At 40.4% G+C, this 23,671-nt stretch overlaps 1 protein-coding gene across 3 annotated transcripts in view; it reads left to right on the top strand.

Annotated features, from left to right (window-relative positions):
• The window catches only part of cpt1a2b (carnitine palmitoyltransferase 1A2b), a 62,205-nt gene extending 44,933 nt beyond the window's left edge, over positions 1–17,272 (top strand). For all 3 annotated transcript variants that reach the window (XM_084372318.1, XM_084372317.1, XM_084372319.1), the window contains 6 exons: positions 2,791–2,955; positions 4,337–4,465; positions 4,703–4,858; positions 11,281–11,394; positions 12,186–12,278; positions 13,454–17,272. In XM_084372318.1, the coding sequence (XP_084228444.1) occupies positions 2,791–2,955; positions 4,337–4,465; positions 4,703–4,858; positions 11,281–11,394; positions 12,186–12,278; positions 13,454–13,576 (780 nt within the window). In that variant the 3' untranslated portion in view covers positions 13,577–17,272. The remainder of the gene's footprint in view (positions 1–2,790; positions 2,956–4,336; positions 4,466–4,702; positions 4,859–11,280; positions 11,395–12,185; positions 12,279–13,453) is intronic.
• The last annotated feature ends 6,399 nt before the right edge of the window (positions 17,273–23,671 follow it).

Genomic DNA, 23,671 nt, shown 5'->3' with positions numbered 1-23,671 from the left:
CCACTAACTAAACAAATGGAAAAGGAAACAGGCAGACAACCTTTGAAACCTTTAAGACTAGTTTCACATTATTTCATGGTCCAACAACTGCACTCTGTTTAAAGTTTACCCTCATCATGTTGTAGTGTATGTACTTCATGTAACCTTTTTAAATGTGTACTCATCCTCTTGCCTTTTTACTGGGGGTGTCATGATTTTTATTATAAATCAAAAATAGATCAGAACTAGAATGGCACCCTAACTACACCTAATATTTTCATCAAGATCCATGCATTATTGAGAAATTAACCTAAATGTCAAAAACATTGAAGGTACCCAGAGGATGAATCCCAATGATCTTGTTTGAATATTTTAAAGGAGTTCTTTCTTGTTTTAGGCATTTTTAGTACTCATACCAGTTAAGATATTCTGACTGGATTGCTTACTTATGAGGAAGTCCAGTCCTCTTGGGTGGCACCTAAATGTGATGTGGCGCAAACTTTAATGGAGAAGTAAATGCTCTGTTCTAAATGAAACTGCACTGAACTGATGGTAGGAACAAAGCCTTTTTTTGTTGTATCATTAGTATTACATCAGGTTTGTTTCATTTAGTGAATGAGTCACTTTCCGTATATTAAGCTGCTTCACATATAAAAATAGTACCGGAACAGGATGATGTGAATGATGCCATATCAAAACCACATGACTGAGGTTCTTTGATGAGCCTCAACAGAGTAGACTCAGTTTGTATTTGTTCACATTTCAACTGTCAGTGTGTGTTTGTTGTAATGTGTGATCAGATTTCTTTAAATTCTTCATCTGTTGTGTTCATTAGATAATAAAAGGATATATCTAATTTGCTAGATGTAAAGGTTAACTGGACTCAGAAACAAACGCACGTGCGCATGCGTCTGAAAGTGAACAGGCAAAGTGAGCTCAGAGAGCGTGCACCAGAGGACAATGGGCCCCCTTCCTCCGCTTGCAGTTCAGTCCTTATCAGGACACGTGACTGTGTATTCCCGTGCAACACTTTTTCTGGGTTATTCCAAGTGCAAGACCAACAAACCAGGTCTCATGTCAGGGTGTGTGCAGTGAACTGGACCAATCACAAAGAGCTGAGAGAGGAGTCGATGCACTCTATATTTCCTGTTTGTTTTACTATTTCTGGGCTCCACCTTCTTCTTTTGATCACAGCATCCCTTTTGCCAATCTTTCAGTCAGTCAGATATTTAAAAAAAAAAAAAAGAAAACCATTAAGGAAGCAAGATAAAGTTTTTCTTGTTTATGCTGCAAGGGAAATGCTGCTTTCTGGATGTAGATGTCAGATCAGATATACAGCAGACAACAGTATTACACTCATGATTCTTCACTGGCCTCACAATTCCGTTCAATTACATTTGACAATTGCACATGGCTACACGACAAGCAGTCAGAGAACTTTAAAAGTCTGATTTTAATGTAGAAAGTCCTTTTAAAAAATGTGACTACAAAATGTTGAAAAACATATTATCTTGCAATGTTAAAGAAAGTGAGAAAATATTCCTGGACCCGTCCCTTTATCTGAATCCCCACCAAAAGTTAATGGGGTCTATTCTAGGCCAAGACCAATCCTCTATCCGAGTTTAGTGAAAATCTGTTCGGTAGTTTTTGTTTAACCCAAACCAACCAACAAACTCACATGGGCGACAACATAACCTCCTTGGTGGCAAGAGATAAATCCCTCTCCAAGTGTTCTGTAATCAACAAAAGTAATGTTTTCACATAGCAGCTGTAAGACAGGGAACTTCCTGAATGTGTCACAAACATGAGCACCTCTTTTAGAGTTAAATGCAAAGTTGACAGCACATGTCATACAGGCTCTCTGTATTCTGTATGGTTGTAGACGTTAGCTCAGAATGGAAAGCTAACTTGGTCGTGTTGTCGTGAGGCAGAATTAACATACACCGTGCCTCTTGTTTAGTTCGTGTGTCCGAGTAAATTCATAAAATCTGAAATGTTGCCATATGTCCGCTTTCAAAATACTGGGTGCATATTTTATTACTTGCTGCTGATATCTGCTACATCTCCCAACATATAAAGGTAAAATAAGCCTAATGTTCATTCACACTTGTGCAACATTAGTAGGCTGTAATTTTATGTAGGCTGGAAACTTCTGATTATGTTTTTCTATGAATCAAGAAATTTCCACACCTCTTCTGTTTATATGTGTCATGATTCAGTTGGTAAATTTAAGTAGAATTTTGCGCCACAAAGCATGAATTAACTTTTAAATTAGCCTCAGTAGCTGGCATTGGATGAGGATCATGCTGATTCAGGTGATGCTTAATCGGAAATGACATGACATGCAGTTTATAGTCTCAACGATGAGGAAATAGAAACCACCTGGAGCCAACATTAATACCACTTAGGAATGCCACTTGAAATTTGGATTTCCCTTATTCATTTTGCTGAAGGCATAGAAAAGGAGTTGTACGTTAATTACTTAGAAATCAGGATTGGGTGCTGTATAGTTTAAGATAAAGCCATACTTTGAAATCAAAGTATGACTTAAGTTTTCCGCATGTCATTTTATCTCTTTTTCATTTTCATGTTCATGAATAGGGTCTTGTGTTGAAAGCAACACAAAAATCTCATCCCCGAACTGTGTTTACTTAATTTGCACACAGATCCACTCACAAACCAAAGGGGTCATGCTTCATGGGGGGAAACATCTGTGGAACATAAGGGTTTATGACATTAGAGAATTGTTCTCAATCAAATTATCCCTTTTGTTCCTGATTTTAAGTCTCTTTTTTTCTGTCTGTCCGTCAGGTTCAGGCTCAGGTGTGTACCTCCCTGGCTGTTGCCCAGGCACTGGCAGATGATGTGGACTGCCACGTGTTTCCCTTCAGCGAGTTTGGAAAAGGACGTATCAAGAAGCTGCGCGTCAGCCCCGACGCATTCATACAGATCGGCTTACAGCTGGCATACTACAGGGTAACACACTCACACATACACACACACACACACACACACATACACACACAATGCTCAAATAATAGATTGGAGTTGGACAGGTGGTGCATGGATAATGGAAGAATTGAACATGTATGGCACTTAAAAAACTAATGAGTTAGTTTGTGGCTGGTACTGATGAGCCAGTCCTGAAGCAAGGTGAAAATGAAACCATTTGATTCAAAATACTCCAGCACTGACATATTTAAACATTATTCCATGTGGAAATGAAGAGCCAGTGTGAAAATAGATGGTTGACTGAGTGTGCACATTAATTTAGTCCTTGTAAGAATTGGTCTTAAAAGTGCACTGAGTAGGAGTTAAGGGGATTATGGGCAGAAATTATATGTTCATTGGTGTATAATCCTTTGAAACTAAGAATTGGCGTGTTTTTGTTAACTTAGAATGAGGTTCTTTTATGTGCACAGAGGGAGCATTTCTTCCATGGAGTCTGCCATGTTGCGTCTGCAAGGGAGGGTGAGATGAGGGGTATTATTTTGGTTGCTATCTGAAACCTCACTGCTGCCACTAAATCCAACACAATGAACCTTTACTAAATGTTGACAGTTGTAGTATCGTCTCAACACTAATGCATGTAAATGAATCTTGTATGAAAGGTTGAGCTTTAATACTGCCATTGTAAGAACAAAAATCTAAAATCATCAAGTCATCAGTCATGTCTAAACTTCGTATTTCAGGTATTTTTAATAATAAAGAAAGATAATGTGGCATGATCTTCTGCCCTGATGTACTGACTGTTGAGATAATGGTCTGTGTTGTAAAGATAAACAGAGTGAAGAACTGCACCAGAATCTGGTGTCTATAAAGGAAAAAGAGTTTAATATTCATTGAGGTGCAGGATGGGAACCTTTTTGTTTTTAGACCAGCATAGTTCTACGATTGACCTTAGTGGCTCCGAGATTCTGCCTTCTTGCCGATTATCTTCCTGGAGGCCTGCCTGTCTTTAAACCTCCTTTCCTGAACAGAGTGTGATCACGTTCTCGCCTTTCCTGTTTATCTTTCCTTCATAAACAGTCTGTCTCTTTACTGGTATTGGCATTTAACCTTTTGGTCCTTTTATCTGGGATTTATTTATCTTACATTAAAAATGGCTCTTCTTTGTGTGTTACCTCTGTTGTCTGACCATGTGGACCCTGACTGCAGCACATTTAATGTGTCCATTATGTTGGACAGTAAAGTAAGAGTCGATGGCCATTTTTTGTTGCTTTTTATTGTTTTTATTCATTTTGCAATATTCAAATGTTTATACAACAAAATGACCACATGTTTGCATGTCTTTATTGTTGTACCATCTTCCTCTCAAACCTCTTCTCTCCACCTCTTCCTTCTCTTCTTCCTCCAGGATCGTGGTGGTTTCTGCCTGACTTACGAGGCGTCAATGACCCGTCTATTCAGAGAGGGCCGGACAGAGACTGTGAGATCCTGCTCCAATGAGAGCTCTGCCTTTGTCAAAGCTCTGGAGAATGGAGAGGTACTGACTTGTTTCGGTTGTCTTTGAAGGAAAGGCACAACATTTTAAACTCCTTCTGACCCAAATGCCAATCCAAGCTCAAGTAAAAAATCACCATATATTCACAAAAAATAAACATTGAATATTTGCTAGAATTAAATATTAATGAATATAATATAGAATATAATATTTGAATATTTATAGATACTTTTTTGGTTATTTTATAGATGTCAGTGAAAGTGTGATTTGATTTGACAGGCAGAGGAACAGTGCAGGCGTCTCTTCCGACTGGCTTCAGAGAGGCACCAGAACCTTTATCGATTGGCTATGACTGGAGCTGGAATTGACAGACACCTCTTCTGCCTCTATGTGGTCTCCAAATACTTGGGGGTGGAGTCACCTTTCCTCAAAGAGGTAAGCTTTTCAATGTTACATTGCTGTTATAGTTCTTTCTCAGTGACACAGACAGAATATACACACTGAAAACTTTGCAAAGCAACACTTACAACAGTATAAGTGCACTTTACGTATGTTTCCTGTTTTTTATTATTCTTCCTTATTGGCTCAGCCTTATCATAGAAATGTTGCTGATTTATGTTGGCAATGATTCATGGTCTTAGTACAGCATGTACAGGGGTAGACAATAGGTAAATTTGAAGATCACTGGCCCCACCATTGTAACCACTGGCCCAGGAATCGATCCCCATAATAACGAAAAAGAACAATTTGATTTAATAACATTTATTTTAATACTGCAGTACTGAGGTCAAGAAGTGCAAATACATAAATCAAAAGTGCACACAGTGCTGCATTACTCAAGCACAATCAGTTCTTCCTCCATCTCCTCCTCAGTTGGTTGATTTTTGCGCCCCCGTCCATGTTACAGGGCGTTTTACTTCACACATGCTAAAAAAATAGAGAAAAAAAAAAGATTTACAGCCTCACCCCACACCGTGTTCTCTAATGCAGACATCAAGTTTAAATATTTGACCAACAGTGTTTTACAGGAGGATGATCTGAACAGCTGTTCTATTCACACTTAAAATGTTTTTTGTCTTTTCAATGTAATTTTCAATCTATGAAATAAATCTGTGCCTTTTTTTTGCCAAGCTTCTCTCAAGTTTTACTCTTTCAAATAATCAACCATCTACAGAACTTTTCAGTACGCTATTTTTCTACTTCTTCTCATCATCATTATCATTAACTATTATTATTAATAATATTGTTTAAAATGAGCCTCTTATCGTTTAACAGAAAAATACATCATACAAGTAGCAACTTTTGCAGCCTTGTCAGTCTGATGGCGAGTTAGCACCTTTCTGTCATCACTAACATGCTGTTACTGTAGTAATCAAATAAGCTTTGAGGCTTTGTTCTATATGTTATAATACAAGATTTAAGCATTGAGCTACAATCAGGCAACATTCATGATTCTGTACAGTCAAACTAACCAAAAACTTCTTATTGATCATCATTATAAAGTTTCAGGGCGTTCCTGTAACCATGGTAACTCACGGTGCCAGAGGGGAGGGAGAGACGCTGAATGAAGCCGTTTACACAGATACACTGGAGACAAAGTCCAGACTATAGTTGTTATTTCACACATGTAGCACACAACAGGAGACTCTCCGTGTCAGACGAGTTCTCACGTGCTGACTAAACTCAGTTGATAACGAAGCAGCGTGACGAGTCCTTGCTAGCTAAGCAGTTAAACTTTAGCGCCGCTCCGTGTTGAGATCCCACCCTGTGTGGGTCACTGCACTGTCATTGGTCAGGCGCGCACATGCTGTTAACGATACCATTGGCTGTAGAGTGTGACAATCTGTCAATAAACATCAGCCAACAGTTCTCCTCCGATCTACATTGATCTCACAAGTCGCCTCTGTTAGTTTGAATGACGGAAATCCGTCGTAGCGACGAAGAACTTAAATCCATGCTGGCCCCACCGGGCCAGTGCTTTGAGCGTTCTGGTGGCCCTGACGGTTTTAAAAGTACGTCCGGGCCACCGGGCCATTTAAATTGTCGACCCCTGATGTACTGTTGCCTCTGAGGGCAGACAAGACTTAACCACAAGCATCATGTCATGGTCACTGTTATGTCCCTTCTTATTGTACGGGGGGGACAGGGAACGACAACGCGACAAACGAAGGATTTAGACAAGACAACGTTTAAAGGAAAAAATGTTTTAATGAGGGTGAACTTAACTCACAACGTGGTTTACAATATGTGGGGGAGTAAAGGAGGGAGGTGGAGTGCCAAAGCAATGAAATCAATAAAACAAAACAAGGCCTATAGGCTTGGAAAACCATATATGAGTTTTGTCTCTGATCATCATGGAGATGAGACAGATAGTGAGGCAAATCAGACAAAACCTCAGTGTTACTAAGTCTTGCCCCCTGTGGTGTAGCATTATGCATCACCAAGCCATCAACAGCGGCAGAAGAGCTCACCTCTGAAATTGACGCCATATGTGAAACAATGGTTTCGGATGTTGGTGGGTCATTTTTATCCTCTCAGGTGTGGTACAGTTTCATCATGTTGACATGACACACTGGTCTGTCGCTGGTGGTCAGGGGTTTGGATGATGTAGTTTGTGTCACTCAGTTTGCTCTCTACCACATAAAGACCTGGAAAAACCTAGTGGAACCAGAACCAGGTACAGGTAAAAGAATCAACACTTTGTCTCCCGGTTGAAACAAGTGAGCAACTGCTCTCTGGTCATGAATTTTCTTCATCTTCACTTCACTTCAAAGAGGTCAGTGCATCCCTAGCCAAAGAGCAAGCCGGCTTGAGGCGCTCTTTAAGCTTGGCCACATATTCTGGAATGCTTTTTACCTTTTGTTCCGGTATGACCAAATGCTCCTTAAGGACCTTTAACAAACCCCTAACCTCACGCTAGCTCACACTAGCTCAGCTGGACTGAAACCTAGTGACTCCTGTACTGCTTCACGGGCAGCAAACAGAACTAGGGGGACACCATCATCCCAATCCTTCTGGGAGTCACTACAGTGCTTCCTCAACATGGATTTCATAGTCTGATGAAATTGTTCAAGTGGCCCCCTGGCTTTCAGGGTGGTAAGGGCTAGATGTTATGTGTTTAACACCTAAAGATTTCAGGGCCTGAGCAAACGGCTTGGATTTGAAATTGGTACCTAGGTCAGTTTGAACCAATTTTGGCAGACCAAACAGCGAGAAAAACTTTACCAGGGCCTTGGTAATCACTGGAGCTGTAATTTTACGCAGGGGGACAGCTTCTGGGAACCTAGTGGAAGCACACATGATAGTTAAAAGAAACTGATTCCCAGCTTTAGTTTTCGGCAGTGGTCCCACTCTACAATCACTCTATCAAATGGTTCACCCGTTACTGGAATGGGACAGAGAGGAGCCGGGGGGATCACCTGATTTGGTTTACCAACCACCTGACACACATGACAAGTACGACAGTACTGCACCACATCAGATTTAAGTCTGGCCAAAAGAAATGTTTAAGGACTCTGTTATAGGTCTTTGTGACCCCCATGTGTCCTGACCATGGGTGGTCATCAACTAGGGACAACACCTGGGAACGAAAAACTGTAGGCACAACAACCTGATAAATCCCACCCCAATCCTCATTCTCTGAGACATCACTAGCCCGGCGGCGCATCAACAGGCCGTTATCTAGGACATAGGCCACCTTCTTCTGCTTAGCTGCTTCCTGGCTAATAACTGTGGAATGACATTTTAAGAGCGTGACATCACCTTGTTGGGCCACAATGACCTCTTCCCTGGTAGCTGGCAAGTTTCCAACCCCTGGACCAGGCCTCAGGTTGGTTGTTGGACCCAGCCACCACAACATCAGGAAACTGTTCTGAACTCAGAAAAGAATCAGAAAGGTCAATGCCATATTTCTTTGATTGGGCTCTTGTAGCTACACAAGCAGGAAAAATCTCCGGAAGTGGTTGTGTGACGCTCGCAGACTCTAAATTTAAATCAGGACTGTCCAGTACCTCAGGGACTGGCATAACCTTGCTTTTGGATCCCCTGTAACCGAGACAAAGCCCTCCAAATGAAGGGTTTGAAGCAGGGATCAGGTTCACTGTCATTTTGTGAGTTCTGGGTGCCTGGTGACTTACTCCTAATTAGGCCCATGCTTTTGGGCTGTGGCATGTGAGGCTGTAACTGTTTACGCTTCAGAGATAAACGGTCAACAAGAACGTGACCTTTCTTATGGCAGTCGAAGCATTCACAAGCCTCACGAGGTGGTGACAGTGGGCCCTTAGCCAGGATTTGGTCTCACAGGACATGATACAGGAATCCTTTCTGGACGGTAGGAGGACACATACACATTTGTGTGGGTTAAAACAAATTCATCAGCTAAGACAGCAGCTTTAGACAGTGTAGTCACTTTTTGCTCATTCAAGAACGCCACCATTTTTTCTGGCAAAGCATTCTTAAAATCCTCCAGTAGCATTAACTGACGAAGGGACTCAAAATGGCCTTTAACCCCGCTAGCAGCGCACCATTTATCTAAGGAGAACCCCTTTTTCTCGTGCAAACTCAACAAAGGTTTGTCCACTAGGCTTTTTATGGATCCTGAATCATATTGCAAGCTTTCTTCTAAAGAGAGAGATGATACCACCTCTTGTGCTTTGCCTACCAGCTTGCAGTGAATGAAGATAGGCCACATGTCTTTAGGCCAGTCTAATGCAGTAGCAATTCTTTCAAAAGCATTGAAATAGGAGTCGACCTCTGACTCCCGAAATGTTGGCACTAAAGCTACATTTTTACCAACATCGAAAATTTGCTTGGTATGGGTTGTATGTGCAAATGTCTCTGTATGTGGTGATGTTCGGCCATAAGAAATTCTCAGGGCCTCTACTTCAAACTGCTGTAATTTGACTTCCTTTTCAGCTTCTGATTCAAGCTTGCGTACCTGTAATCGGAGGTCATACTCTGGCTACGCATGCTTTCCTTTTCCTGTGCCTCCAGCTGAAGGCGAGCTAGACGAACCTTGAGTGTGGCATCCATACTGGATCCATGGGACTCTGGAGAGAAAGGCTCAAAACGAGGCAAAGTAGCAGGAGCAGCCCCAGGCTGAACTTAACTCACAACGTGGTTTACAATATGTGGGGGAGGAAAGGAGGAAGGTGAAGTGCCAAAGCAGTGAAATCAATAAAACAAAACAAGGCCTATACTAATTCTTATTCACAACACAAAAGCCTCTCTCTTCTCTAAAAAAAAAGGAGTTCAAAACAACTTTCAAAATGATACACAAGTGGCATCCATCCACCGCTAACCTACTGTTTTTAGACAGAGTTTACTACGTGATGAAATGTACAGGGCACCCCAACTTACCTAACTCCTTTCTCCCACCACATATCTTTACCAATCCAAAACAAAAAACAAGTCTGCCTGAGCATGTGTATCATGTGAGGACCAAATGAAAAATTGAGAGAGCGAGCTCCTCAGCCAGGCTCCCTTGTATTGGGCCTCCAGTCAGGTGATTGGCCACCCCAGAAATTACTGCAACAGGGGGCGGTGGCTTCAAGGTGCAGCTCGTCACCTTGTCAGCACCTGAAGGAAAACTAGGGGAGGGAGAGACAGAGAAGAGAGGGAGAAAGAAAACAAACCCTCTGCCCCTGCTGGGCACGTAACAGTCACGCTTCAACACTGAGGACAAAGTGGGCTTTTTTCATCTTTAGCCTACATTACATAGCCATAGAAGACTGTTTACAAAAGCAATTTGTCTGTCATAGTTGTGAAAAACTTTCATGTTATCATATCCTTTTGTTTTGCTGTAGTCTCAATTTTAGAAAGCCTTCTGTTAAATACATTGTTTATTTGCAGATTTAGTGAGTGATGGACAGCACCAGCTGTAAACATAAGAAGAGCACTCGCTCTGTTGCTACAACTACGTTGAATCTACACAGTTAGCATAGGCTGGCTAGTGGCTGGCTTAGTACTACACACAAGCCACATCAGAAGCTTTGTTTTGCAGGTTTTTGGTCATAAACCTCATGGTGGCACATGAGGAAATGTCGTTGGAGTACATCTTTTGGAGATCATAAACATCCATACAAAATGTAGTGTCAATCCACACTGTTAGTAAGATATTTTACTTCTTAAGTAAAAATTAGTGGCACCGGAGTAAAAGTCACCAAAGGTAGTAGGATTAATTCTCTTTACACATGGCTGTTTAAAAATTATATGGCAGGCCAGTCGGCACCGACTGATCAACCTTGCAATAAAACCAGAGTATGGCTAAAAAACTCTTTACTTGTTGATACGAACACAAGATGATTCTGAGAGTTGTCTTTAAGTCAATATATAAAACTGAATGAACAGCAACTAACACTTGAATCTATCAACCAAAAAGATGGGCACAGAAATGCACTGGGTGTGTTTTGTACTCAGTCCTTGTTGCTGGCAAAGCCAATATATGTAGTCATCAGTCAGCTTGTGTCACAACACAAAAGACAGTAATGTAATCAGCCCTTCAGTTAACCGTAAATGATTTCAAATATAATTGTACTATCAAGAGAACATGGAGGAAGCTGGTGACAGCCGTTTGAATCAACCTGATTATCCCAAGAACATACAAACTACAATCTTTTTGATTTATCAATCCTAAAGAGCATCTGTAGATGTCAATGTATCATCAGCAGGGATGACAAGTCAACATCCACCAACAGTTAAACAAGTGTTGAAAAGATGTGTGTGGTGTACAGTCATGCAGTTATGTGCAATTTATTGTTATGACTGACACAGCTGGTGCTGTTTTGTATTATGTAGTTTATTCTGCTGTAACTTTGTGTCCAAATGTCCAAAAGTCTCTCTTCTCACTCACTTTCCAGGTTTTGTCGGAGCCTTGGCGTCTCTCCACCAGTCAGACACCAGTTCAGCAGATGGAACTGTTCGACCTGAAGAACAATCCAGAGTTCATATCATTGGGCGGAGGGTTTGGACCTGTGAGTGACGCTCACTTTCCTCTTGTTGTGACTGCCAATGTGAATGACAAGAACATACTGGGCTCATGTAAATGGAGTGGTGTAGGGATAACATATTTTTGTAGGCCTACCCAGAAGTTGGCATCGCCCTGGTTCCCTCGACAAAAAAAACTCTGGGATTTTTGCATTGGATTTTGGATTATCCCTGAAAATAAACTCTGTAGCAAACACAATCTTATTTTTGTTTTGTTCAGCAGGATAATCTTCACAGATGAACACCTAAATTGTATCGTTAGAAGTAAAAAGCTAATGTTAGGCCATAAACAGACTACATTACGGTCATATGACTTAAAGCCACCACCACTAAGCGTCTTACTACACAATTGCTTTACACATTTACTATAAATTGATCAATCTACACGTTGTTGTAGAGTCACACAACTTAAGTCGATCTTGTTAGCAACAGCCATTTTAAAGACACGTAAGTGCTTTCTAATTCAATTGTAGGACATTTAGTGATGTCTTTTATGTTGTAGAACAAAACATGTAAATATCTTAAGCTTGTGGTGACCACAGACCTTATTTCAGACATTTAGCCAATAACTAATAATAAGAAAAACCCATTGACTTTGAGATGAGGGAAGAGGAAGTGCAAAAATGTTAACTGATTTCCGGGTTGCATACTTTAACACTCTGTTATAGCCAGAAGTTGGAGATATGGCTGTAAACACACACACACACTATGGTATACTTGTATAGTGGGTGGTATATGAAACATTATGGCTGATCTCATATGATCTCTGTCATGCCAGGTTGCTGATGATGGTTATGGGGTCTCATACATCATTGTGGGTGAGGATTTGATCAACTTCCATGTGTCCTCCAAACACTCCTTCAGTGAGACTGTAAGTAATACCTTTGTTACTTTCATCAGTGTTTAGTTAAGTTCTTCATTGTTACATTAAAACACAATTGGCTTGATGTTGCACTGAGATATTTTCAGTTCAGTTTTAACAGGAAATGTTTGAAGGTTTTGGTGTCCAATAACAAGCAGAGTTTTCCATTTTGCACAAAGTTTAATGCCTTTCATTTTGTACAGATTTAATGTCTTTGTTGTATTCTAGTGTTCTACTTATGTATGTCATATACTTGTACATTTGGTTATGATGCATTGTCCTGCTTGTAGGGATGAAGCATGTAGCTTGATCATTTTACTCAGAAATCTCAATGAATTATGACACAATAGATATTAGTTTTTTTCCAAAACCAGTCACACAAAGCACATGACAGGAAAGAACTGTCTGTTCTCACTTCGCTTTTCAAATGCTCATTTTTATTGTGAATTCCTGTGACAGCCTGAAATGGGATGAAGTGGCGGCTGAACTAGGTTTGGGATCATTAAGAAACAGTGTCTCCATTAAAGTTAGATTGCCAAAGAGCACTGAAGTTGATTTTCACCCTGTAAAATGTCCCCCTCAGTATGTATCCTGGATACAATTCTTTTTAAAAAACAAACAAACAAACACAAAACATTAATATTGGCATATATATCTTGATTTTTAAATCAAAAATCCAGTATTGGCACAGCTATAGTATTTAAAGCGGAAATAGAAGACTTCACAACTCCCCCTCCCCCCATTAACATTCTCTCCCCCTTCATCTTCTTTGCCTCCTTCATCAGCAGGTTACTTCTCTTTTTTTCATCTTTTTTAGAGTGTAGAGTTGCCATAATTATTGCATGTGCACCATTACCTGGGAAAACAATGCTTCTTCCTGTTTTGGTTGCACAATGGCATAGGCACTTCCTTTGTGCCATAACTAGACCCTCATCGCCAGGAAAAATCCAGCACGGTGACAGATCAAATAGCATAGTGTTGTGTTATTTTTCTACAGCCATTACACTGTGCAATCAGTAATTACTTCAGAATGATAAGTTGAAGCAAAACCGTGCCAGTTTAATTTATACAACTCATAATCTACATCCTGTAATCTCTTCCTCTTCTCCTCTCCCTGTGGTTTTGATTCTCTATCCACAATCATTTCATACCCTCTTTCTAATGCTTGATTTTCTCCATTTTAGGACTCCCACAGGTTTGGAGCTCAGATAAGTAAAGCTCTCCAAGACATCATGACTCTCCTCTCTGCTGACACCAAAACCTCCTCCAAAGGCACAGCCCAGCCTCAGGCCAAGAAGCTCTTGTGAATAAGACAGGAAGCATCTCACCATGTTACAAATATTACCCTCAAGTCATCTAAGCTGAGTGTAAAACCATGAAGAACCCTTTCAACTAAATCTGTCACATTAAATGCACATCCTAAGGCATTCATTAAACTGATGAAAGTGAATTTGATGAGTGAAATAAAAGGGAGATCCTCGCCTGATTCTAGAGGGCAGGTGTTTTTGTTTGAGTCAACAGTAATAACATTACTTTTAGGCCCCGTTCAGACAGTGAAAAACAAGGCACATTGTAGATTTAGAGAGCCCTTTGATGTTAGACAGGTGATCTGTGGCACTTTTTCAGCTCCTGCTCAAAAACAAAAAAATTAAAAAAAACACCTGTATCAGGACACTGCCACACCTCACCTCAATGTCATGATTGGCGTTCTTCCAATAAAAAACGTCCCAGAACCTCCCTCTATGAGCAGGATTTAACATATTTGACAGTTATTTAGCATTAATACGTGTACATACACTACTTGTTTATTTTTGTTATTTTATAAGCCTTTTCTGTCCGATTCAGCTAGACAGCTCGTGAGAATGCAAAACACTTCCAGTCCCTACTTTCTCAGAGAATATGAAACCTTCAAAGGGTGATTTTTAAGAAAGAGGGAGCAAAGGTCATCATTTAAGAATGAAGTTTTTAGTAGTTTTAGTTTAGGGAGAAAGCATTAAGAGACCCTAAATCTCAATCCAAGTGAAGGGAAATTTATGGATTGTGTCCTCAGTGTGAAATGATACTTAGCCAGTTGACACAATTTGCACCAATTCAGGGTCAGTACATTTTGTTCTCATTGCTAGATGCAGAGAAAAAGGTCACTGAAGGGAAAGCCCTATTTTGAGACCACTGACCTAAATACCCCCATTTTGTCATCTAAATGCATTTCCTTCATCATAAAACCTTTGCAAAACTAATTTAAATTGTGCATGTTTTAAATCCATGTTTGTTGGCTCCCAGGCTTCTTTACTGCCTTTGCTGGCTACACTTCTTTGTGCTTTATCAACACTTCAATGATCAGTGTAGTGGATCAAATTAGCAGCAGGAACGTTTGTTGCATCCATGGCTGCATGCACAATGCAAAAAAAACATGGACCCACAAGTAAAAACATTGCTGTGCAGCGCTAGTAGTTGCCAGAAATTCCACAGGGCACCTTTAAAGCAAACTGTTGACATGCTTACAGCACCTCTTCAGCCTGCTCATATTACTTTGATGAAAGCTGTGGTTGCTGTGGTTACCGTGATCACTGAGCATTTATTGAGAACTGAAAATCCGATGTTTCTTTATGAGGTATGATGTGATTTGAATGCAGTGTCTTGAAACTGGAAGTGGTTACTGATCTTTTTTGAACTGTTGTTCCACATGTTGGTTTATCGGTTGTGATTCAGGATGCCTGTGTGCCAGCTGGACGGCTGCCAACTATTCTGCACTTTGTGTTGCAACATCTTGTAAAAGAAATATGCTATGGGAAGAACAAATAACACATGAAAGTCACTATTTGACACAGTTTGAGTTCAGTGCTTCCATATGAATCCAAATTTACACAATTTATTATTCTCTTTTTTATTCTCTGATTACACTCATTGTCAGATAACGCCTCAAAAGTGATAAGATAGTTCCGTTTTGACTGAGATCAGGTGATAACTAAGAATGTAACTCTAGTAGTCATGTGTAGAAGGAACAAGGGAGGACGGGGGAAGAAAAAGATGACAGATCATTTAATGGATACGCTTCAGGTTACCAGTCACAGTTGTGTTTTGCTACTGTTGAATGAAATGCACCTCAAGTTTTCGAGATGATCAGTAGTCGACTCACTCGCTGTGTTGTATTCAGTTGTATTGCCTTGTCATTTTTCTGAACCAGTTTTTATTTTTCAATTCATTTGGGAAGTGAAAGGGGTAGTGATCGCTTCCACTTTTCATTTGAAGTAAGCACACTTGGTAGGGCAAAGACATACAGAAGTAAGTATTCTATTTGATCAGGATTTAGATTCACAAATGGTACAAAATAATACAGTCCACCTCTGGTCCAGTGGTACTTTTTGCCTGAGGAGGAGATGACTGAGGTGTCCCTCTCCTCACTCACTCTGGTTTTTAAGCTATTGCGTGTCAGAAACACAAATGTGCCTAATTTCAAGTATTCATTCAGTAAAAACAGTTTCAATGCAATTTTTAAATCAATGCAATTCCTGAGGGAAACCTTGTAATATTTCTTGTTTAACTGTCTTCTCTGTGTGTGTTAATTAGAACGTACTACAGTCACTCAGTTAGTTACTGTTTGCATCGTCAGCATATGTTCACATGTGCAGTGATGTAGTGGGGAAACAAGAAAAGCAAGTCAGCTAATAACTCCAACACATGTTACACGTAGACTGTATAACGTGTATTTCATAGTCTTGTTTTGCAAAATATTCATGGACTAATACAAATAGAAACACTGACTAAAAAGTGATTTTGTTGAGGTAGCATTAACCTTCCACTACATCTCTGCGTATGTTTTCTAACTGTACTCTAACTTTATGATATCTCTTTTTAGAGAAACTTTTGGCATAATATTTTATTAACCTCAGACCACAGTGGCTTCAGTTCCTGTCTCAGGTTCAGCATTTAGCAACTCATTTCCTAAACTGTTGACTGCCTGAGCAGCCTTTTGTGTTTTACACAGCCACATGTATCTCTTTTTGTATAATAGTGATGAAGACACTGTCTATAGCTGCAGCAGTGTACACAGTCGGCTTATCTTCTTCACTCTACTCTTGACTTTTTCTAACAGTTTCAATATGTGGAAGTCCTGGAAGAAGCTTTTTATTATTCCTGGTTGACTTTTCCTGTCACAGTATACAGAACAGATTTATCTGTGCTCAGAAAGAAAGTGCTCAAACAAGATCAACAAAAAAAGAACGAAACCAGTTTAACCATTTAGTAATGATCAAATGATTGAGGTCATCAAATACAACTAAATGTTTTATTCTGATCACAAAAAAAAAAAACGTATTATGTGAACGTCAAAAACATTTGTCACAAATACACAAAGTTAAATACATTTTTAAAGTCTTCTCGTCCCTTCCGTACCTATATGATGTATATTTTTGTAAGTCTTAACACGAAATGTTGTAAAGAGCCTCCTGGCCTCTTTAACAAGGGCTTCTCATAATGTTTGTTCAGTTCATATGAATCTGTTTCGACAGGAGCTTCAGATAAATGCATCAAATGTGATGATGATCATGATCACTTCATGCCTCAGCCTGCCAATAAAGCCAGTCAAACCAATTATGTGCCTTAGATTTCCCTGTAAACGTGATGGAATCACCGTCTTCAGGCTGTCAACAGTTTACAAAATGAGCCTCTCACACTAAAGCAGCACAGCTAGCAGCAGTTTTACAATTTGTTTTATGTTCGAACTAAAAGTTAAACGGAATAAGATTAGCACTGTCTTTTCTTACTTAATTGATTTTGGGATACATTTTTATTGTTAATTTCTATGTAACCTGTAAAACTACTGTGGTATTGTAGTTTTGAATTATATCCCATGTTTACTGATTTTACACTCCAAATGCTTATTATTGCTCTGTATTTGTCTGTTTTTCATTCTCAAGCCTATTTAAATGTTAATTGTGGAAGAAGGCCTTTTATAGATGGTAATGGTGTGTTATGTGAAATAAAATACTTACCCTACAATTGCATCTGCACCTGGTTGGTTCTTTATCAGTGAATGCATGTATTAGTTACTTAACTGTCAAGCAAAAACAAATAGGGCTGTTTGCCAACATTTCTATAATTATGGTCTCATTGGGCCACCTCTCATGGTAACATTCATAAACTCACTGTATTCCAAAACCTTTCCTCAAAAAATCCTTTATTTGCAGCAGTGACAGCCTGCATACCTGTTGCATTGTAGCTGTCAATTCCTGAAGCAACCTCCGCAGGCTGGATTGGCTTTAACTGGAACTTCTTACGTTCCATAAGGTCAAACTGCTCCTACTACAACTCAGTAGGGTTGAGATCTGGTGACTGCACTGGCGAGTACCAGCTGACTGCTTCTTCCTTAAATAGTTCTTCCTAATTTGGAGCTGTGCTTTGGTTCTTTATCCTGCTGTAGGATACGCTGTTCACAGGGTATGGCATGGTGTTACAAAATGGAGTAATAGCTTTTCTAATGAAGCTTCCATTTGTGGCCCTGCATGTCTGTTTCTCAGACTAGAAAAGTGATACGTCAGGGCCTCCCACTTCTTTTTCTATTGTGGTTAGAGCCAGTTTGTGCTGCTCTTTGAATTAAATAATACCCACAGAGGTCTGAGAGCTTTAGTTTCTCAGTCATTTCTTGCATGGAATAGTCTTCTTTCCTCAGAACAACAATACATAGAATGGAAACAATTTATTCTGGGCATCAACTCACAAATGCTGATTCTCCAGATTTTCAAAACAGCTTAAGGAAGCCCAGTTTCTGCTATGCTAAACAGTTTCTGCTAGTGATCAAATAGCCTTTCATACATGACAATAACCAGTAAATATTTACACATTCTCAGAATGTTCTTGGGAAGTGGCTGTTCTGAAAGCTCCTTTTTTAAGTGAGCCTGAAAATTGGCTGCTTTGTTTGGAATGGTGAATGCAATGAAGTTTATCCTGCGAGTGTGGAAAGCCAAACAAATTACTTCTGGAGAGACTGAAGATGGAGATGTCTTGATAGGATCTGAGACCTTGTAAGGAAATTTCAAAACACACAGTTAAAATAAGAGGGTCAAATTGTATCCTTCATGCCATTAGGACTCGTTTGCTGGTGTACTTGTTGCACTCGCCAGTTGTCTGAGGTTCAAACTCCAGTGGCTGAGAGTGAATGAAAGCTTGTGAGGGAGCTTCTGACATCAGATGACCAACCTCTGTATTCACAGCATCAGACAGCCATGAAGTAATGGACTACGTGAGGTCAGGAGGTTGAAGTTGAAGCTCTGGACCAGTTCTCAAATCACAAAAGCACTTACATGAAGTGCTCACCCGCTGAAGGTAAGATTTCCGCTGATGAGATGTGATCATTGTTTCACTTCTGAACATTGGGATCTCGCTTAATATATCAGGACAGAGGTAACAAAACAATGGTGTTATGCAATTGAAGCGTCTGCAAAACATTTGTGAGGGGCCGTGCCAACTTTATAGGAAAAGACTAAAACTATGGTCATCAAGAAACAACCACAGGCGACAAGGAAACCTGAGCTCTTACTGGGCTCCACTGACACAGAACACGCACACAACTCCACATACTGTACTTGGACCTAAAATGACCTCTAGTGCTGCAGCCCTGTCTGAGATGTTAATTTTGCTCATGTCTCCTTAAGGCCCGCCCCTCCTGAATGTCTAGTCTGCTCTGATTGGTCCGCTCACACACACCTGAGCCAGCACCGCAAACAACAGAGCAGCTGTCCTACATCAATTTGTACGTGCCAAACTAGCTACTAGGCATAAGTTATGTGTGACGTGGCGATGTATTGTGATGTCACGGAGTCACAGAATTAAAGGCAAGAATATGGACGAGGCGTTTCAGGCACTTCAGGAGCAGTGTTTTCTGTGGGAGAGAGTCGCTCCTTTCACTTTCAAGACATTTTACATGCACAAGAAACTATATGAGAAAAACTACAGGAAATGCATCAAGACTTGATCGAGAGCCTGCACAACCTGCAAGCCAAACAATGAGTGCCGAGCTGAACTATGAGGATTTCCCCTTTTAATTAGGATTTTAAAAACAGCAGTTCCATTCTACAAATACCTAAAAAAAAAAACAACAACAACTACCAATACAGAGCTCCCTATTGACTAGAGGACAACACGGTCGGCTCACCTCCTCTGACACCACAAGGCCTCAGGAATGCCCCAAACAAACCCACAGAAAACGAAAACTGACACAGGCAGACACGGCTACCTGCAGACAGGATGTGTCAGCTCTTTTCACAGAGAGAGGTCGAGACAGAGCAACACTTCCTGCGACAATGTAGCACAGCAGAACAAAAGTGAAATGATTCTGATGCACCCTGACTGCACTACTGGAGAGCATACTGTCAGCTAGGTAGCACAGAGCTTCTCAAATGGTGTTCCCAGCAGAGAGGGGAATCATTCATTTTTACTTTAAACCATCAATAAGAAACACAATGACACAATGCATGACTGTTTTGGTCAAAGGTTTCCAATACTTTCTGTGGTAAAACATCTCAAAGTAAAAATCTTATCAGATGGTGGACCCTGCTACAAAAATCTTATCAAATGACCAAAAGTCAGTTTAAGTTTCGTAGCCTACAAAACATCCCTGGGAGTCAGCGCTGCAGCATTCTCCTAAACTAATGACAACCTGAAAAAGAAAAGGAAAAAAGGAAATGGCTCCATAAAGCTCTGCCAGCATGAACAAAGTATCCGGAAGCCCTGAGAACCCAAACTGATGAAACTGATTGAAAAGAAGCTATTTACACCCTCGGTATACCGCTGTTATAACGCTGTTATAACGCTGTTATTTCATAAGCTACAGTGAAGGCTTCATCTTAAGAAAGGGTTTAAACAACACCGTTTCACTGTGATGCTCCGGAAATTGTTCTGTGGACTCCAAGACATCAGCACAGAGGTGAGAAGATAAAGACTGAGTTATCATTTTTGACTGAACTGTTCCTGTATTTATTTAAAAAAAAAAAAAAAAAAAGGTTTTATTGTATTGTTTGATAACATTCATGCCAGTAAAGAACACTGAATTGAGATAGTATCATAACGACCAAATGAACTTACTTTTGATAAGTGATAAGCAAAGTAATATCATTACTTTTTAAGTCAGAGGTAACTTATTACCCTATCTGAGTGACATGCCCAACGTTGAACGGTAATAAGGTTCACACAGGTAAGGCTCCACTCAGGCGCCCACCCATTACGCACAGCAACAAACTGGCTCGACTAGTCCCCAACTTTCCAGCCGAGGCTCTGTGCGGAGGAGTGCGGCTATTTAAGTGTCTTTGTTTAGATGTTTAGCCCTTGTTCGGAAACTCCGGGAGTGAGATCACTTGTGAGGGCCGGGGAACGGGGGGGGGGGGGGGGGGTAGTATGAAAAGTAGAAAGCGAAAGTAAACTGACATAGACAATGCGAGCCTTGGGAGCAGACCAACGCCAGCGACGAGACAGCACGGTAGGAACATTGCAACAGTTACGGGGTTTGATTGGGTGCCTGACTGAGCTGTCTTTATTCCTCTGAGACATATTCAACAATCCAAAACCGCAAAACTCGCGTGGCTATTGTGACAGAGTAGATATCGATTAGGCCTCACCTAATGACGTCGCCAGGAGAATGTTCTCTGCTAATGCTTTAAACTGAGGTGATCTGACATCTGCATGGTGACCGGCTGCGCACCACGTAGCGTCTGCGAGGGCTGCTGAGTGCACAGGCAAGCACGCAGGACAAGGTTTGGTTTGCGACGGCAGCGACAGAAATGTTGGAGCTTTCTGACAGGCTCCGCCAGAGACTAAATATTGTGTGTGTGTGTGTGTGTGTGTGTGTGTGTGTGTGTTCGTGTGCTCTCTGGGCCATGTGGCAGATAATGCTCTCCAAATGCGCCGCCTGGAGAGGGAGACCGGATCCTCAATTGACCCCTCAGCTATCAGCTGTCTATTGTTTTTGTATTGGGGTCAAGTATTTTCCTTTCCTTCCTTCATACCTTCCTCAAATCCTCAATTGGTTTCCCATGAAGGCATGTGGGGGTATATGCATTGAGGTCAAGTGCTTGTAAACCAATATGTTCTCGAGTAATATCCAATGCAATATATTTCATTTAAATGGTATTTTAGTTTACAGTTAGAATTGTCAAGTGACAATGTTTTTGACACTATGAAGTCTAATTTTTATTTTCTTAAATGATTGTTTCTCCATTATTGATCTTTAAAAATAATTTCAGTTATAAATGTGTATTTACATTGTCAAGTGATGACGATTAATGCACGCATGTCCCGACTGGCAACACTCTGCAGATCTGTCCGGTCTCATCCGGCAAATACCAGCTGATTTGTTGGTATTGTGACTATAGAAATAATCTGAATTTAAAAAAATCGTATCATCACCAGTTAATCGTTCAAATCACTTTTCAAGCAAAAACGCAAAACAGTTTCTGGTTCCGACTTCTTAAGTGTGAGGATTTGCTGCTTTCCTCTGGTTGTGTCCGTGTAAACCTTTGAGCTTTGCACCATTGGACAGGCATAAGGAATCATTTGTGGATGTCACTTTGGAGAAAATTGTGGTGGACACTCATGTTTAATAAATACCTTCGGCATCTGGAGTCTGGGCAGACTTGACAGGTTTGGAGAGGCAAACAAGCGTGATGTGTTTTCACTGTAAGGCAGAGTCATTTAACATCTAACTCTCAAAGCATGAACTCCACACAAATCCTAAAACTGAAAAAGTCACAATAATATGGGAATCATTTGTGACAATTTGGCTTAAGATGAATCATATCATATAAAAATAATATTTCAAACTTCACAGTCACAACGTCACATGTTTGTTTGGATGCATTTAACTTAAAGGCGGACTCAGGTCTTGGGGGAGTATATTACTGCATATGTGATAAAATTAGGCTGGTTTAAAGCCTTTTGTGTTGCCAGATGAAGCTGCATGTAATCAGATCAGTTACCTCCAGTGATGTCCCTTTAAGCTGCATTGTGGGTCATGTAGGAAAGAAGAAGAATGTGTGGAATAAAAATCATGATATCTCTGTTTCTGCTGTGTTGAGTTCGACCAGTTGATCATCAACTGTTTGTAACGACTTCAACATTGTCATAGGAGAGCGTGTTTGTGAGTCATAGTAGACTCAGTGTCATTGCAGTGTAGACAGAGACAGGATGATTTATATGATGCAGATGTTAGCTGGAATGTCAGCAGATGTTAGGAAATGTCCCCAGGCCTTGTGTAACACATGCAGCATGAGGGTTGGGAACCACCGATTTATTGCTGTATGCAATAAAAGTAAATGTGTTAAACTATAAGCTGTTACCTACTGATTTCATCAGCTGGGGCTGCCCATAGTATGACCTGATGATTAAACAGCCTGATGCATGGTGTTGCGTTAGAAAATGAATGTGGTTCTGCTATTTGTTGCATGTCAGACTTTTCTCTCTCCATCGCCCTCGCGCCAATCTCGCTTACTTCGGGGGTGGGCAGCTGGTGGTTGATTTTCATTGTGGAGATACAGCAAATCTGCAAACTTGTTTATTACTGTCATCATTTTAAGCTTCAACTATAACATTTAAGTATATAATAACAAATAAAAAAGATATTTCAATTTTAATTTTAACTTCAAAAAACTTTATTTGTCCCCGGGGGACAATTAAAGGCACGTGGAGTAGTTGTACACAGACACAAACAAGTCAGCACGTTCGATATAATCATTAACGTCTTTGATATCTACTCAACAGCAACACCTCAGACTAACTGCTAGTTCTTGGTAAACTTAAGCTGTCCTTTTCTTTAGTCTGTGGCCCAACAGTCTCCTAATAACGTTTGTGAAAGTGTTATTAATGAAATATGAAAGCATCAATTTCAGATAAAGGAGATTTATACACTGATGTTAATAATTACTGGTTAACCCATTAAACATGTATTAAAGGATAACTACCGTTTTTTACAACCTGGACCTTATTTCTAGCATAAAATATGATCATTTACTCACCCAGATAACTTTGGTGTCATTTGGCGTCGTTCGGACGAAATTAGATCCAGTGTAGCGCCGGTATATCCATATAATGCGAGTGAGGGGGCACTGAAACACAGCCTCTATGTAACGCATTATCTGCCACGAAACTAGTTCATTTCACCAATATTTTGTCATGATACGCTAGTGCTATTCCCCTCTGAGTCCGGGCTTGTCTGTTATCAACATCCGGGATCAAACTAGCAGTAGCAGCTACAGGTAAACAAGCCGGCTGTCGCGGGTTCGCGCCCAGCTCAGAGATGACATCTTCCAGGTCAGACGTAGTAGGTCAACCTACAGACCCTGGGTGAGTAAATGATCGTATTTTATGCTAGAAATAAGGTCCAGGTTGTAAAAAACGGTAGTTATCCTTTAAGTGAC

Source organism: Pagrus pagrus (genome assembly GCF_965226575.1).
Source record: "Pagrus pagrus genome assembly, chromosome: 13".
NCBI lineage: Eukaryota > Metazoa > Chordata > Actinopteri > Spariformes > Sparidae > Pagrus > Pagrus pagrus.
This window is presented reverse-complemented; position numbering and strand designations above follow the sequence as displayed.